Here is an 18,462-nt window from a genome sequence, read left to right on the forward strand (position 1 = left end):
TGAGAAATATTAATAATGCCCATCTCCGGAGTTCCAATCTTAAAGCCCTCAATGAAGCCATTCGTAACCAAGGCCGTGATCATCCTGCTTAAAGCTTCCATGACTATAACAAACAACAAAGGTGACAACGGATCCCCTTGTCTCAACCCACGTGAACTATTAAAAAAGCCCACTGCTCCGCCATTTACCAACGCTGAAAACTTCGCCGTCGATATGCACCAATGGATCCATTTCCCCCATCTCTCCCCAAAACCGCATCTCCTTAGCAAATTGAGAAGAAATTCCCAATTGACATGATCATATGCCTTTTCCATGTCTAATTTACACAAGAACCCAGAATTTTCAGTCTTCAATCTACTATCAAGGCATTCATTTGCAATAAGCGCAGCATCTAGAATCTGTCTTCCTTTTACAAAAGCATTCTGCGGATTTGAAACAATCTTCCCCACCACCTCACTCAGTCTGTTCGCAAGAACTTTTGAGATTATCTTATATACCCCATTCACTAGACTAATAGGTCGATATTCCATGATTTCCAAAGCCCCTACCTTCTTCGGTATCAGTGCAAGGAAAGTAGTGTTTAGACTTTTTTCAAATTTTCCAACCATATAAAACTCTTGGAACACCTTCATCAGGTCCTCCTTTATTACTTCCCAACAATCCTGAAAGAATCCCATTGAGAACCCATCCGGTCCTGGAGCTTTGTCCCTATTCATTTTCTTCACTACCTCAAGAACCTCTAACTCCTGGAACTCCCTCTCCAATCTCAACACATCACTTTGCTCAAGAGTATCAAAAACCATCCCATTCAAAGGAGGCCGCCATCCCGCTTGCTCTGTAAGTAAGTTCTCATAAAAGTCAACTATATGATTGTGAATCGTCTGTTCATCTCTACACTCCACCCCTTCAATTTTCAACATCTCAATATTATTGTTTCTTCTATGTGAGTTTGCAATCCTGTGGAAAAACCTTGTGCTTCTATCTCCTTCCCGCAACCATAATGCCCTAGACTTTTGACGCCATGACACTTCTTCTAGAAGTATCAACCTCTCAACATCTGCAATCAGCTCAGCCTTCCGACCTAATTCTTCCTGTGAAAGTGGATGCATCCCTTGAAGCCTCTCGATCTCTTGAATTTCCAGCAACTTTATTTTTCTGTTTTCTCCTACATTTCCGAAAGACTCCGTGTTCCATACTCTTAAATCTCTTTTGAGTGCTTTCAACTTGCCAGCAAAAATGAAACTGGGCGTACCTTGGAACTGGTAGGAAGACCAACACTGTTTAACCCTCTCCACAAAACCTTCAGATTTAAGCCACATATTTTCGAATTTGAAAGGCCGCTGGCCACTACTTAACCCTCCGCAATCCAACAAAACGGGCCAATGGTCTGAACCTATCCGGGGCAGTCGCTTTTGCCATACATCCGAAAAATGGCTTTCCCATTCTGGGGAGATTAGGAAACGATCCAGTCGAGACCATGACTGATTGTTAGACCAAGTTGCGGTACCTCCGGCTAGTGGCAAATCTACCAAATTCAGATCAGAAATACATTCCGAGAACTCCTCCATGGCTGGCCTCATTCTTCTACTTCCATCCACTTCACTACAGAATCTTGCAACGTTAAAATCTCCTCCAATGCACCATGGAATATCCCACCAAGTATACACCCCGGCTAATTCTTCCCACAGTAACCTTCTATCCATGTCTACATTGGGGCCATAAACACCCGCAAAAGCCCATAAAAAGTCATCGGACACACCCTTAAACGAACAAGCTATCATGTATTGTCCAATAAACTCATCTATCTTTTCCACCACCCTCCTATCCCACAACACCAACACCCCACCCGACGCCCCGTTAGATGCCAAGTATGCCCAATCCACATGTACTCCACTCCATAAACTCCTCACAATCCTCCTATCGATCGTCTTCAATTTTGTCTCTTGCAAACATACTATATCCACTTTCCACTCCCGAAGCATATTCCTAATCCGTAGGCGCTTATTAATCTCATTAAACCCACGGACATTCCAAGAAACAATTTTAGGCTTCATTGGGGACCAGCCAGCCCCTTACCTTTCACTCTACCCCTTCTAGAGCTGCCTTCCATATTCATAGACCATGTCAATCTTCTCAGTTCCCGCTGTTTCTTCGATTGGCCTTTGTTTTTTTGATTATGCCCCTCCTCGATCGCTGTGAGCAATGCCATAAATTGCTCCTCGTATCCATCACATTCTATCCCCACAAATTTTTGGATCTCTTTCACCTTATGAAAGACCCATTCAGACACTTTCGATTGATCTGAAAAATAAAAATTCAAAGGAACAGGATCCTCCCTCCTACAGTTCTGGAAACCGTGTATATCATCTTCAAAAGAGATATTTTCCAACCCCAACTGACCACTGACATCAGGAAACAACAAATCCCCATCCACCGACAGCCTCAAATCCTCAGATCCATCTCCCTCTTCCTCGCCTGAATCCGATTCCCTCACGACTCTACCCTGATCTTCCATCAACACTAAACCCATCTCTTTCATGCATACCGTCGGGACCCCATCAGAATGCTCCATCGCCGTCATCGGCGTCATCTGTGAGCTCGCCTCCCTTCTCTCCACCGTCGGCGAGCTTTGCGGCATCATCTCTATTACACTCAGCCTCGGAGCTGCCGGAATCTCGTCGACGGTCTCCAGTACCACTGTCGGCGAGTTCTGTGGTGTCTCAACCTCTTTAGAGGATACGCCTATAACTGGGTCTTCCGAATTGGACCTGGGCTGAGGAGGCCCAGGCCCGACACGAGGCCCTCCACTCGTGGAAGCCTTAGTCCCGTACACAATAAGAGGGGGACTTACCATGGTATTTGGGCTACAGGCCCCCAGCTCCAGGCCCACCGTTCCAGACCTCCCCTTTTCATCCTCCATTTTCCTTCCTGTTTCCTGAATCAGCCCGACACATTTTCTGACTTCTTCCATGTCCTTCTGCAACTTCCTCAACTGGCCCTGTAGCTCCAACAGACGTTTGCTGGATACCCACATCTCCTATCCAACTACCCTGCCCGACTCTGCATTTTGAAGATGGCGTGGGGCTCGATCCCCCCCAGCTACATGGCTTGCACCTCCGGCCTGCACGTACACCGATCCCGACGTGAGGACCTCCTTAAAGGATCTGGGCATCTTGTTTGAGGACTTTACCACTTTATTGCTCTGCCCCCCTCCACCCTTTACATACCCATTTCCTCTGGTCTGAAGCAACTCTAGAGCCATATTCTTCACTCTCCTCCATCCCCATCCACCTTCACCTTCTGGAAAACAGAGCAAGCGGATTCTACCTTCTTTTCCATATTCGGCAATCGACAAATAGCGCCCACGCCTATTCCAGCATCGTTGAGCAACAAAACTACGATATCCTTCTCTTATTACCGAATACACATCCTTCTTTCCCCCCTTCAGGCAATCCTCCAATACCTTTACCAACCACAAAGATGTGTTTCTGCCCACCAAAAGTTCATACCTCTCCTTCCACCCGTGTTCTGAAAAACGTATATTATTTCCTTCCTTTGTGAGGCTAATCAGCTTAGACTCAACAACTACTTCCCTTGAAACAGCCATAACACACCGATCACACCGACGGAGAGTCCTCCTCCTTCCACAGATCTGGATTGCAGCCACAAATTGTGAATGCAAAAACCCAGATCTGGACTCTCTTTTTTTTTTTTTTTTTTTTTTTTTTTTTTTTTTTTTCACGCCGGCGACCTCCGTCGGCCCGTCAGTATGTCGCCGGAGACCTCTGGCACAGTCGCCGGTGTCCGTATAGTCACCGGGGATCCAGAAGCCGTGCGGTGGGACTCCAGGAGAGAGTTCTGTTGCGGTCGCCGGTGGAAGATGAGTCGCACTGTCGCACACTTAGTGCTGAGACGCCGATGACATCGCCGGTGGAAGATGGGTCGCCGATGAAGCCATTTCTCCTATTCACGGTGATCTGGCTACGACGACGCGAGAGAGAAGACGCCGTCCTCACCGTCGAGTGATGGGAAAACCCAGATCTTTCCAATTTTGCTATAAGTGAAGATGCTTTTTCTCGAGCTGTGATGATTCCGTGATTGGGGATTCAAAAACTTGTTCCTAATTGGGATTTTTTTAGGTTTGAGTTGGAGTTCGAAATCGAAGGTTCGTACTTAGCAAGATAATTGAGAACTAAATAAGAGGGAAGGGGATGAGAATACCTGAAAAACGATTCAACGCAGTAGACACAGCATAAGAAATTAATTACATAGTTGGCAAAAGATCTGAAGAAGTGGTTTCGACAAAAAATTGACAGCAAAACTCATGAAATGAGAAAGGAAAGTTTAAAAGAGAGAGAAGTGGATCTGATCAGGCTGAGCGGCAGGAAAAGGGGCTGCAGGGAGCTCCTCCCTCCACCATGGTGCTGAGGGGAGGAAAATGTAGTCTCGTAAGTTGTTACATCTTTTCCTGGTCTCCTTATATTGTACACAAAATCTGCAAAAGGAAAAATCGTCTGAATTGTCAAACTCAAAAAAAAAACAAAAAAACAAAAACAAAAAACCAAAGGGTCTATCGAAAGGTTTTACTTTCTTCATAAACGCATCTTGTTTTCCTATGCTCTGTATTCTGATTAGATAATGAATATATACTAATGGTTCATAAGTTGACACGGTAATGAATATAACATGGTTCTATTGACCTCACAAGAAAAAAGGAAAAGAACTAAAACAAAATGGATAGAATCTGTCTTAACAAACAGAAAGAAAGATACAGGACGATACAAACTTACAAAGTCCACTAAATAATGGCATTGCTTAGTAGGGATGGTGCCTGCTTTTCTTGCGAGTCCTCGGGGACCTCATTATCAGTGCACTTGAAATCCATGATCGGTTTATCTGAGGAGAATCATCAGGCAACCAGCAACATAACCGGCCATCTTCACCACCTGTCCATCCAAAAATGCCTTGGTTTTGGGCTAAGCCACCCTGCAAACTTGACATAGGCATCACACTTCTGACAACACCTGTATGCCCACCCCCAAGAACTGCTTCCGGGGATCCTATCGCTACCACTCCATTATAATTTACTGGAAAGTAGCCTAAAGTGCCGGCATTATTGCCACCAATCACCCATAACTGTTCAGCTTCTTCTGAGTAGTGACAATCAACAAAATACTCTACCTGCCAAAACAAAAGTGTACTAGGTATGTGGCTCGATGCAGCAAATTCTGGAAGGGAATTGGTATGGAATTAACACATGTCAAAAGTTTATTTCTTTGAGTCTACATGGATATCATGCAAATCTCAACTGTTAAAATTGCAACCAATTGCTGCATGGTAGCAACTAAAGAATTTTAACTTTTCTTGCCAATAATTACATGCCTAGAGGTGATTGCCCAACAAAAGTTCCAAGTGAGGTTACTAATTTACTTGGGTAGAACATAAGAATTTCAGTGATCATTTTGTCTAAAAGAGCCTTTAACTTGACTACAGCAAAAGCATGGTTGATATGCACAAAATAGGTGATTCGGTTGGTAATGCTGCAGAATCATGGTTCACATTTAACTGCTTGACTTTGTGATCTTTCTGGCCCTCTTGTATCTTTATTTACTACAAGTAATCAAACTAACTCATGGACTTGGCTGCTTCTTTCCAAGGGTAGCGTTATTGCTACATTTTTTAATAAGTAATGGGTAAGTTTCGCACATGTAAGTAAACATGAATCATAGTACTTCTACCGATTGATTAAAATGAGAAGATTCTATTAACATGAAACACTTACATGATCTAACGCCCAACTATTGGAGGCCAACAAACGAGCATCTTGAAAGCTTGCTTCATTTTTTGCACCTTTCCAGTCCCAAACACTACAATGAGCAGATATTCAGTAAGCTATCAGCATTTAACATATAATTGGACGGCCAATCAGAGTAAAAATAAGTTTCAAGCAAAAATAACACGAGATGAATTGAAGAGGTGGGCCAAGAAATATGATGCACAGCATAGATTGCAACTTCAGATGGATGTAGCATGTATAAAGAACGTCTTTTGTGAGTTTGCACGTGACTGTTTTTGTGTGTGTGTGTGTGTGTGTGAGAGAGAGAGAGAGAGAGAGAGAGAGAGAGAGAGAGAACGTCTTTCGAGTCACCCCATACGTAAGGTCACAGGGGTACACATGTCACATTACACCCAACAAAATATGACTCATGATTCCCACAAGAGAAGAAGGTAAAAGGGTAGCATTTTATCTAAAGATTATTCTAATGATGAAGTTGTCTATACCAGTAACGAGAAATTATTAATACCTTAAGGTCTCAATGTGGGTCAAGCACCAGAGCTTTTGCTGCCTCCCTCCAAGAAACCCCACTTTCCCAACTGAAGTTCCCACATTTATTACCTACATGGTTGTAAAACTTATCAAATAAGAACCACGCGTTGTGCCAGACTCTAGCTGAAGCGCTTAATGTGTCATATAATGTGATTACGTATGTCAAATACTAAGTTTTTGACACGTGCTCTTTTTTTTTTTTGTCAGTATTTTAGTACGAAATCTTGCAGTAAAAAAAATAAAAAATAAAAATAAAATAAAATCCTTTTTCCAAGTAAAAAAAACATATGCCCTTAAATACTGGAAAGCAATTAATTGACAAAGAACCACAAAAAGAAATGCCTATGAGAAGTAAGATGTGAACTGAAACTAAACAAGTTTTGACTAACAAAGCAATTTAATAGTTCAATACCATTGAGATGAATCCTAAATATAATAAAAATAGTTGTTCCCTTCTGTTCTTGATGACAAAAAGTCAAATTATAAATTAGAATATATATGGGTGCAAATTAGAATATATAAAAGACATTACCCAGAAACCCTTTTAACCTGAGGACCTAAAAATAAAAGCTTTCACAAGAATGCCTACACGGCACATGATACCATGTAGGCCTACAACGCATAAAGTTATATTGATTCTTCCAAGACAGTGTCCCATATTGGAAGGGAATATACAAGATCTCTATTCAAGTTGTTTATCAAATAAGATGATAACCTCAGTCATATTCTGAAAGTGAGAAATTACTGCTACCAAATTTCCTGATTACCAAAAGCCCACTTGCATTTTTCAGCAATTGTCACGTAAATGACCAATAATTTGTTTACAATTCCTAATAACTGACCATTGACCCATCACTCCTAATCAACTCACTTGGACATAAATTTCAACAAATTACAGGCTTGTGCTTACTGATTCCAGATGTTCATCATCATTGATATCTCCTTCAGTATCAAATATACATATCAAGCCGTCCACGGAGGCAGAAACAAGCTTGCTCCGATGGTCAGGAACAAAGTGAACCTACCAACAACCACAAAGGTACGGAAAAGTCAGAATAAACACGTGTTCCAAAAATGATCTATATAATCAAGCAATTAGATCCCTTCACCACCCTATCATGACAATAGATCACATAAGCACACCAGACAATTTTTTTCTGAAACTTTTCAAAGAAGTCAGTGGAAAAACCAGGTTGTGACATTTCCAAGACAAGTATTACAAAATAATTTTTTTTTGACAAGTACAGGTATCACAAATTAAGTACAATGCAAGCTTGGCCTACATAACATACCATTCCATATGGGCATCTAGGTCTCTTAATACATGCTCCATCCTAAATCAACTAATACACCTGACTGTAGAAGTTGCATTCTAACACATTTCAAGTACTTGATAAGGGCAAATTAAAAACTAATTTATATCACTATTTGCCTATGCATAAACTGGTAAATAAGTGAGCATGGCTCAATCTGTTATAAGGACACATTTCACAGGCATAGGCATCAGACAAACCTGTGTAACATCATCCACGTGAGAGTCCTCCAAACAAGCAACTTGTTTTTTGTTCCTCCAGTCCCAGAAGTGTATCTTCATAAAAATGATGCAAGAGAAGATAATCGTAAGAAACTAGTAATTTCTGCACTTCGCTAACCTTTTTGTCTAACAAACAAATGAAAAAGAAAAAAAAAAAGAAAGAAGAAAAGCATATTATCCTCTGGAAACATCATCTCTAGACATAGCTATCCTATATGTGTGGAAATAATAAATGCATAAAATTTCACAAAAACTAGAAATATCTAAATCAGAAAACTAACATTTCATAACACTCAATATCATTAATCTCCTGCTACAGACATCAAACCTGGGATTGACATCCTGCAGCAAGAAGGTTTTCATTTGATCCTCCAAACGAGAAGCTGAAGACCTCTTGCGAATTGCCAGCACTTATACATGAAACCTACATTATCAAGAATGAAACAAAATAAACAAAAAACAGAATCAGTCGTTCTAAAATGAATTTACTCACAAAACACACAAAAATATTAAGATACCACATAACCATATACATATAAATCTGAATGCAAAGAGAGAGAGACTAAGTGACTACCTCCTGGAATGACCTCGTATCCCAAGCTCTAATGGTTCCATCAGAAGAGCAAGAGTGCAATACATGTGGGGTCGATGCACCCGAGAATGAGATGTGATTTATAGTCGTAGAGTGAGCCCTACACTCTCCGTAGTACTGACCAGTTACTGGTGAGTACAGCTTCACCGCATTTGTAGACAATGACACAGCCATTGCCGTCCAATCCTCCCTTACATCCAAAACCAGACAAAAAAATCAACTCCCAAAATACAACTGAACACAATTCCTAAAATCCCAGATAAAATTTTTTTTTAATAAAAGTAATAAGTTATCTCATTGATAAAAATTACTCGTTTGTTTCCCGAGAAAGGTTTGGAAAAGCACACGACCGAAAATGCATGGTGAAGGCCCACTAACCTAATTTAAAGCTTTGAGTATGTCAATTAGGGGGTGATTTATAGGACTCAAATCCAATTTGTCCTCTCTTCCTAAGTTTTCGTCCAAAAAATTAGAAATTCGAAGGAAAATTATGTTAGTAGGGAGGTAAAAAAATCGTACTTGGGGACGATTTGGAAAACGTAGTCATCGCCGAAATTGGTCTGAAATGAATTTTTAAGTCCAAACCGCTTGTAAGAGTTTGGACTGGGATCTGAATGCGGCTGTTCTTCGACATCCATGTCCGCGGTCTCCATCGAAAGCAGAGAATTCGACCCTTTCGAGGAAGTGAAATGAAAGAAAGACCTCCTTGTAACGAGGGTTTTAGGGGTCCGGATCCCCTCAGGTGAAGACCAGTAGAGTGGTTTTCTAAGACCAATGAATCTTTGCCATGTCATATCTCACTTTTTGCTTCTTCTTTTTTTGATAAACTTTTTGCTTCTTTTTTAATTCCTCGTTTATATTCCTCTTTTTTGTATGATATACTATTATTATTAATTTTTTAAAATTTTTAAATAAAATATAAAAAACTATTCAATTTTTTAAAATTTTAAAATAAAAAATAATATTAAAAAAATCTATTCTAATAAGATTTTATTTAACTTTTAATTTATATCTCATCTAACCTCATTTGTGTAACCAAACGAGAACGATTTAATTTTTTTCGTTTAAGCTTCGAATTAATACTTACAAAATAATTTTTATAATTTGAATGTGTGCAAGTTTGATATGCTTTCTTTGAAAAAAATAAAATAAATGTACTTAAGAAAAACTTATAAAAAACTTATTTATCTGTATGTCAGTTATTGATATGCTGAAAATCATAATATATTTGAATTTCAAAAGAAAACTAACAAAATGGGTATTGCAAGTAAAATAGTAAATAAATTTTTATTTTAATTCAATAGTAAGTAAAATTATAAGTAGATGTAACACTATTCTTGAAAAAAATAGATAAATTTAGAACCCATAAAAAAAAATCCTATTTTCTAATTATATGCTCCACTTTTGAAAATGTATAAAACTTACACGTCTTATGACTGTATCGAATATTACTTTTAATATTCAAACCATTAAAATTACTGTTGTTGCCCATATGGAAAACCTTTTAAATTAAGAGGAGTGTCCATAGAATATTGTAGATTAACATGTTTTTTTATTCTATTTTATGAAAGGCGGCCTTGCAGGCATTTAATTATCCACCAAGCCACCTTCCGTTTTCATCACCGCATCCTTGATTTGAATGAAAATTTTTCCATTTTTAAGGGATAAAAACATTATTACTATCTTTGTCATGTGATCTTGATTAGATGATGTTGTGTTGGATGCAAACTTGCCTTTTCCTTCACTATATATGCACATCTAGGCCAACTGCATTGTTTCCACAGTACAGGATCTCAACTAGTTGAGCAATATCACAAACTTCTTCTTTTTTATGACGTGGATCTTCACCAAGGGCAAGGCCGTAAGAGTTTTATGAACCTGAAAATAACTTGACCAGTACTGCTTTGCATGGAAGGATCAACTGTCCTCAAAGTCATCACCCATGCCACCAAATTTCTGCAAAATACAACACTAAATCTTACACAAGTAAGAACTATAAGTCTATATGTTGACGTGATTTAATGTAATTTATTAGATTATAAATTTTTTTTTTATTGTAATATAAATATAACGTATCATATTAAGTCACATCAGTACGTAAATCTCTTTATATAAGAATTGTGTGTACTCCGAGTACTATTTCTATTTTATTTTTTGATAATGATATGTTGGTATGGTAATAATTATACAGGGCTATACATATTAATTTTTCTGATTTAATTGAAATGATAATATTAAGAGGACATGATAAATAGGATATTTTAAAATATATATATATATATATTTTATTTGTTGACTTCCTTTAACCTCATTTAACCCAGCATATTAAGAGGCAAAGTGTAAGCTTTAAACCCCCAGCATGGGCCAGCAAAACGAAAATCCCCAAACATGGGCTGGGCTTAAAATGGCCGTGACAATGGCCTATTCCCGTGGCAAAGTTACTATTCCAAATGGCAAAATCCAGTTGTTTTGGTGAGTGCTTAAAATAGGCAAAAGGATTTTCGAATCTCTTTCAAAACTTTACGTGAAAATGGACCATTTGGTTTTGGGAACTAATTAACAAAGTTCATCATCTCCTTTCTTGTATCAAACCCATGTTGATTGTGTGCTGCGCTTGATAATGTTGACGATGTATACCAATTGAGGTCTTGTTTATTTTCAGATATGAGATGAGATAAGTTGAATAAAATATTATTAGAATATATTATTTTTGTATTAAGATTTGAAAAAATTGAATTATTTATTTTATTTTGTATAAAGATTTGAAAAAATTATAATAATTAGAATGAGACGAGAGTTTTGTAAAAGTGAACAAGGAAAATGTTTTCATTACCCCCAATAGGATTATATCAACAACCAAAATGATAAAGATCCAACCATTACACAACTACTTATTAAAATATGAATTTCTTTTAATATCTCTTTGATTTCTATTTTGATTTTGATGTGTTTGAATTAAAAAAAAATATTTTATTACAAAGTTGTTAAATAATTGTGAATTAGTAGCATTCGTCTAGTGTTCACAACAATATTTCATAAAAGATGGTGCTAGCAGGCCGTCCACCACTTACCGATGGGTGTACCGCTACTACAAATTAGAGATTGTTTTTATTATCAATTTTTTAACATCCTTAATCATTAAAAATTTTTTTAAAAAATATACAACTTTATTAATAATCAATTTTTTAATCATTAAGTTAAAAAAATAAAATACATAAACATAAGCAATAAATTTGAGGGCTCGACTAGCATTTTCCTTTCATAAATGATTTCCGCCCCTGCCTGCTCTTTTTTCTTTTCTAAAAGCCAATAAGTTAATAATTTCTTATTTTGTTGAGTTTTTAAATTTCTCATAATAATTTCATACATTTGTATTTTTTAAAAAAACATAATTTTATAATTCTTCAATTTGTATGAAATATTTTTTAATGTTTCTTTTGAATTTTTATTTTTCTAATAATTTTCTTAAAAAATAATCATTTTAAGAAAATAATTTTATAATTCTTTATAGTTTGATTTTTTCCAAAATTTTAGATTATTTAATTTTTATTTTTAAAATTTCATAATATTTGTTGCTAACAGAGGAGGCTAACTGCATATCTATTTGATGCACGTCGACTTTATAATTGTTTATAGAAAAAATCTACACAACACCCCAACATCCTATCCTTTTTTTAATTTTTATTATTTTATCTTTTATCAAATATTTAATATATAAATAATAAATAAAATAATTAAATTAATTTAAAAAGAATAAATTCAAAAAAAAATATTAAAAATTTGAAAAAATGTGAAGTATTGGAGTGTTAGGAGGTTGTGTAGCAAAACCCTTGTTTATAACGCGTCATCACGTGCCAAATTTGAGACTGATTTGAAACGGCTCTGCCACGGCAGAGATATTGAAAACTTTTAAGAGCCGTTTTTCATATTTTTAAATATTTTTTTAAAAAATTATAATTTTAATAAAAAATATTTACTTAACCATTAAATAAAATAAAAAATTGTCGTAATGAAATGGTAGATTCATTGTCTGCTCCCAAGCATTTTTCAACTTTTAAATCCATATCTATCAATTTATAAAAAAGTAATATTAGATACAGTGAACTATGTAAGTATTATATAGTTATTTTAAAAAAAAGTAAAATTTATTATTAAAAAATTAATTTATAAATCCTATATTTATCTATTTTTTAACAATAATTATATGACATTTACACACTCTCAATAATTATAAATATCATTTTATTTTGTAAAAGGTCAAAATTATGGATTTAAGAGCATTCTCAATGGATTGGCTAAAAACTAAATCCATTGAGTATTTAGCTATTGGATAACAAAAATCAAGTGCAATGGATTAGATTTAGCTACAGTAATTTTTAAAATTATTTCCAAGTTTGAAAACTACTGTAGAGACGAATATTTTGAATACCGTACCGGATGTTGTACCGGTTAAGGTACTGGAACGAAATATTTCGATACCGGTACCGTTTCGTGTACTGTTTCGAAATAGTCGATATATAAATAAATTATATATATAAACATATATATAAATTAAATTTTAAAATAATAGTCTATATATGAATAAATTATACATGAATATATATGTATATATAAATTATAATTAGTCTGGTATGAATTTAGGTTAAAAAAATGAGATTATAGCTTAAAAAAATGAAAAAAATATCGAAATACTGGTCGATATAAGCCGAAATATGTACGGGCCGATAGGAAACAGGTACCATACCTGTACCGGCCTAATGACCGATACGATAAGGTACCAAAAACACTTATAGATACATCAAATTTATATTTTATTATTCTTTCTCTTTATTCTTTTTCTTATTCTCATTCTTCTATATACTCGATGATAGTTCTCTTGCTATAAAATTATTTTGCATGAACAAATTCATTTTGCTACGTCCGTTATTGAGATATACTGGATATTATTGAGATAAATTTATTTTGCATGAATAAATTCATTTAAATTCATTATGTTACTGTATATAAATGAATTTATTTTGCTACGAATAATCATTAATTTCTTTTTTTAAATATATAATATGATATGATAAAATTAAATAAATAAATTAATATTATTTTATTACTATGTAATGAGTAAATAGATAATACAATGTTAGGATTCGATGTGAATGGAATAATTCAAGTTAAATTTATTTTATATTATTTTATTGTTATATAATAAAAAAATAAATATTCTAATGTGAAGATTGGAATAGTTAAAGTTAAATTCATCACATTAGTTAAAAGTGTCTTTTAATTTTAACTATTTCATTAAGAGTGATTTAACTAGGTCTTATTTGTTTTTAGAAATGAGTTGAGATTAAAGTTAAAAGTTAAATAAAATATTATTAAAATATATTATTTTTGTATCAAAATTTAAAAAAGAGAAATCATTTATTTTATTTTATATAAAAATTATAATAATTAAATGAAATAAAATAAAATAAAAATAATAAAAATGAAATAGGCGCAAAAAGTAGGATGATTTATTTTTTTGTTTTTCTTTTTAAATGAAACCCACCTTTCATAGCGTCAGAATTTTAACTCTACATGCACGTGCTTGGGATTTTGATCTTCGACGTTCTAACCATAAAATATTTGGCAGTTTGTGACAGTTGACACTTGACAGCGGATAGCATGATAGCTCAGTGTGTGATTCCAACGCATGAGAACCATCGGGTGGAGGGTCTGGACTCTGAATTATTGGCCATCGGGTTTGGTGCCTGCCGTTGGTTTTGTTTTGCATGGGAATTGAACAACCAGTTTCCTTCCAACTTTGACCTCAACGCTTCAATCAGGAGCAATGTCATAATTTTGTCGCTATTTTTGGGTATTTATCTTTATCATCTGATGTCACCAATGACGAATTGAGTTTCAATCTAGTTTCTGTCACGTTCAATTCTATCTGGAATAATGAGATAAATGTTTTTAACCTATTCATCAATTTTTTAAATTCATAAACTTTTTAACATTTATTTTTAAAATCTCTTTTATAAATATTTTATTAGATTCGGATACAAGATACAATCATACCAGTTTAATCAAATAATCATTCAAATATATAGCATTAATGCAATTTTAAGGTGGATGTACAAAGCCATAGACTCGAGCGTAAACCACCATAATATGCCAGAATAAAATCAGCAACTCTTGGGGTGGGTGTCCTACCTTACACACAAAGTTAAATATGTTAGTCAATCAGTTAATTTAGAAAGATCATTCATTTATAGCATAAGTATAAATATGATCAATATGATTTTATTCTCTCAACATGGAAATTTTTATGTTTGTTATGTTTATATTATGATGAGTTTTTCACTGAGTATTATATTCATATTATTTTATTTCGTATTTTTAACTATTCAGGTAAGAATAATAAACACAAGCAAGTGAGCTAGACTTAAATGGAAAAATTGGATATATTTACAAACTTTAATTATTTATTTAATTAGATTTATTAAATTATGAAATCTCTTACATGACTATACGTACGTAATCACGTAACTTCTCTAACCCTAGAGAATGGAGTGTGACACCTATACATATTATTTTACTTGAAACTTTTTATTTACACAAGACATTCGTTCGTTCGTTCGTTCGCCAAGAGTGAAAAGCTATAAATAAGATTTTGTATATCATCTTCTTATATAGAAAGAAAAGAACATATTCCATTATAAGCAAAAGTATTCTAAATTCAAGTAAACCCAAACCTTATTAATTTAGAAGGAATGCCCAAGAAAATGACCTGGTAAGCCTTAATAAGACAATTGGGAATATAAATGATATCATATTGATAGCATTATTTTCTTTTGATTTCCCTTTTTTCATGAGATTGGTATATAATATGGGCTATTATAAGGAAAATAACAATGGTGGGCACATGGTAAGCGTACGTAGAGACAACGAGGGGACTTTAAAAAGGTGGGCAGTTGGTAAAAAGAATGGTGGCGACGTTGTTCACTGATAGTATATCTCCTTGATTTGGAGCCTCTGGACGCTAGATTTTGGTACAAAGAGCAAATCTGTGAACCTTATCAGTTTGGGGCCGGAAAGGTTCAGACTCCAGCACTTGTCACTGTTAATACGACATTGACACACTAATTGGTAAGTGAAATGATATTTATAATTTTAAAATATGTAAATTTTATATATATATATATATATATTTTTAAAATAAAATAAATAAATATAACATTTATATAAAAAATTAATTTTTCAAGATGAATCGATTTCTCTATTTTTTTTTTAAATAAATGTTCGAAACTTGTACATTTTATAACAATATCTAATATTAATTAATTGGCATAATAAAAATAGAATACATTCCTTGTATAATAGAATATAATAAATCTTATTTCTAGTAAATGAGTTAAAATATAATATAAATTTAGGCAGATAAAAATGGTGAAGAAGAATGAGATAGACTTTGAATGAGAGAGAATGAGAAAAAGTATATATTATATTTATTATGAAAATTAAATTAAGGTAATAATTAAATTAAATTATTGATTTTATATTATCTCCGGGCGACCGTTATATTCTCATATTCTGTAATGAATGAATTTGAATTAACCATTACAGTAATAAATAAACTTAAAAAATGAGATGCAATTCTAGTTTATTTTCAAATTTTATATATTTATTTTATTCTAATTCTATACTGTTTATACTATTTTACGCTGAGTATGCAATTTTAAACCTATCATAATATTAATTATATATTTATTAATATTACATGTGTCATTCTACAACTAGTCATGACATGACATATATTTTATCACTTTAATAATTTTTGTTATTGATTTAATAAAATTTTGATAAAAAAATAGACAATGATAAGCTTATCACTCATTTATCACATATTTACTACTCTCATTTATTTCTGAGATAAGTTAAGCTCATGAATTTTTTTATAGTATCAGAACCTGTCACATGATGAATGAGGCCCGCACTATTTATTCCGTGATAAGGACCAAGAAAAATACTAACATGAACGTAAGGGAGGATATTGAGGAATAAATCACATATTACCTATAGACAAAATCTTAGGCATATTCATAAGTAATGAATAAATCTTTCTTGTTGAACTGGTTTTATGAAATGAGTTAGGCCATAAATTTCTTCATAATTCTTAGTTTAAGTAGCATTTAAAATGCTTATCCTACCGAGAGAAGCGGCTGATTTTATTTTTAAAAAAAATTAGAAAATGTTTGGATAGTGAGTTGGGTTAAGATGAGATGAATTAAAATGAAAATTGAATATAATATTGTTAGAATATTATTTTTATTTTAGGATTTAAAAAAATTGAATTGTTTATTATATTTTATTTAAGAATTTGATAAAATTATAATAATTAAAAAAAATATATAAAATAAGATGAATTGAGATATTTTTTATATCTAAATAATGCCTTAATGGTTAAGAAAATGTTTTATTAATAAATTTGTAATTCTTATTTTTTCTCAAAAATCTTAAAATAGTTTAAAAAATGTTAAAAAAAAAATACATTTACACCATCATACAAGTTACAATAAATTACAATGCATGACCCTAACATTTTCATTTTAAAAACAAAAATTTTATGTGCAGTTTTTTTTATGCACTCTTTTATGCACTTCAGTGATATGATTAGTTGGATATTAAAAAAAATTAATTCAGTCAATTATATCAATAAAATATATAAAAAATATATAAAAATAACTGTCTATAACATTACACTTTTAAAAATAGAAAGTTATTGGTACATTTTACTCTTAGGAAAAGTATTTAGTAGGCAGAGGAATCACGACGGATTGAGAATTTGACTCAAAAGTATTTGAGAGGGTACTCTGACAGTTGGTCCGTGACGGAATGAAAAATGAGGACTGGTCTGGAGCTCTGAATATTACAGTTGTCGGGAAAGATTCCTTTGTTCGTAATCATTAATATTTTAAGGATCCTAGAGCAACCGTGAGAGCTGCCGCTAGGTTTATATATATATATTTTAATTTTTTTCACATTATTTTTTAATATTTTTAAATATAAAAAAATTTATAATAATATTAAATAAAATTTTCTTAATCATTTTAAAAACAAAATTGAAAACGGTAGCTGCCAGCTAGGTGATTCCTCCCCCTTTTGTTAATACACAGTTTTTCGCGTATTTCTTTAAAATATTAAATTTAAAATTGATATAAAAATTTATTTTATTAACAGTGAGAATCACCTTCTTTTTTAAAGAAATACACGAAAACTATACATTCTAAAACATATAACATAAATTCTATATTGAGCTAGAAGATATCTTTTTAAAGAGACGAAAGATATCATGGAAAGACTACGTGGATCCTCTTGTATTAAGAGTAATTATTTTATATTTTAAGAGTAATGATAACGATACTTTCATCTTATTATAAGATGATATATATATTAAAATTGATTTCTTTTTGAATTAGAGAAAAAGTTTAGAGGTATTTTTATAAAATTAATAATAGCATTTCATATAAATATTTTAATTTAAAATATAATTATATAAAAACTTATAAATAAATTGTACGTTTACTATTTTCATATATTTTTAATTATCAAATTAAGTATGAATAATGATACTATCCAATGAAATTGATAAATATTTTTAAAATAGAAATGATATTTACAATTGTAAAGCATGTAAGTACTGTGTGATTTTTTTTTAAAAATAAGTAAATATTAGATACATATAAAAAAAATTAATTTTTTAATAATAAAATTTATTATTTTTTAAAATAATTATACATTACTCAGGTATTATATGATTATACATCACATTAGTCGTATTGAAATATAAGAACGTTGAGTTTTTTATTTTTTTTAATGAAAACAACTTAAGCACATTTGTTGGCACTATATAAAGAGGGCCCACAGTTTTTACCATTTTATCACTAAATGCATGGCCGGAGTTCCTTCATGTGTAAAACGACAACTGTTTACTCCAAAGAAAACAATAACATTGAAAAAAAAAACAAAAGT

At 33.0% G+C, this 18,462-nt stretch overlaps 1 protein-coding gene across 1 annotated transcript; it reads right to left on the bottom strand.

Moving 5' to 3' along the window:
- Nucleotides 1-4,197: 4,197 nt before the first annotated feature.
- LOC122316575 (WD repeat-containing protein GTS1) lies at nt 4,198-9,145 on the bottom strand. Its single transcript, XM_043133201.1, has 9 exons — nt 8,974-9,145; nt 8,437-8,644; nt 8,191-8,286; nt 7,842-7,916; nt 7,239-7,349; nt 6,306-6,397; nt 5,783-5,867; nt 4,791-5,181; nt 4,198-4,495 (listed from the first exon to the last, which is right to left on the bottom strand). Exons 1-8 carry the CDS (start codon nt 9,105-9,107, stop codon nt 4,816-4,818), a joined length of 1,167 nt encoding a protein of 388 aa, XP_042989135.1. The 5' UTR covers nt 9,108-9,145; the 3' UTR covers nt 4,198-4,495; nt 4,791-4,815.
- Between the last annotated feature and the right edge of the window lie 9,317 nt (nt 9,146-18,462).

Source organism: Carya illinoinensis, chromosome 7, assembly GCF_018687715.1.
Source record: "Carya illinoinensis cultivar Pawnee chromosome 7, C.illinoinensisPawnee_v1, whole genome shotgun sequence".
NCBI lineage: Eukaryota > Viridiplantae > Streptophyta > Magnoliopsida > Fagales > Juglandaceae > Carya > Carya illinoinensis.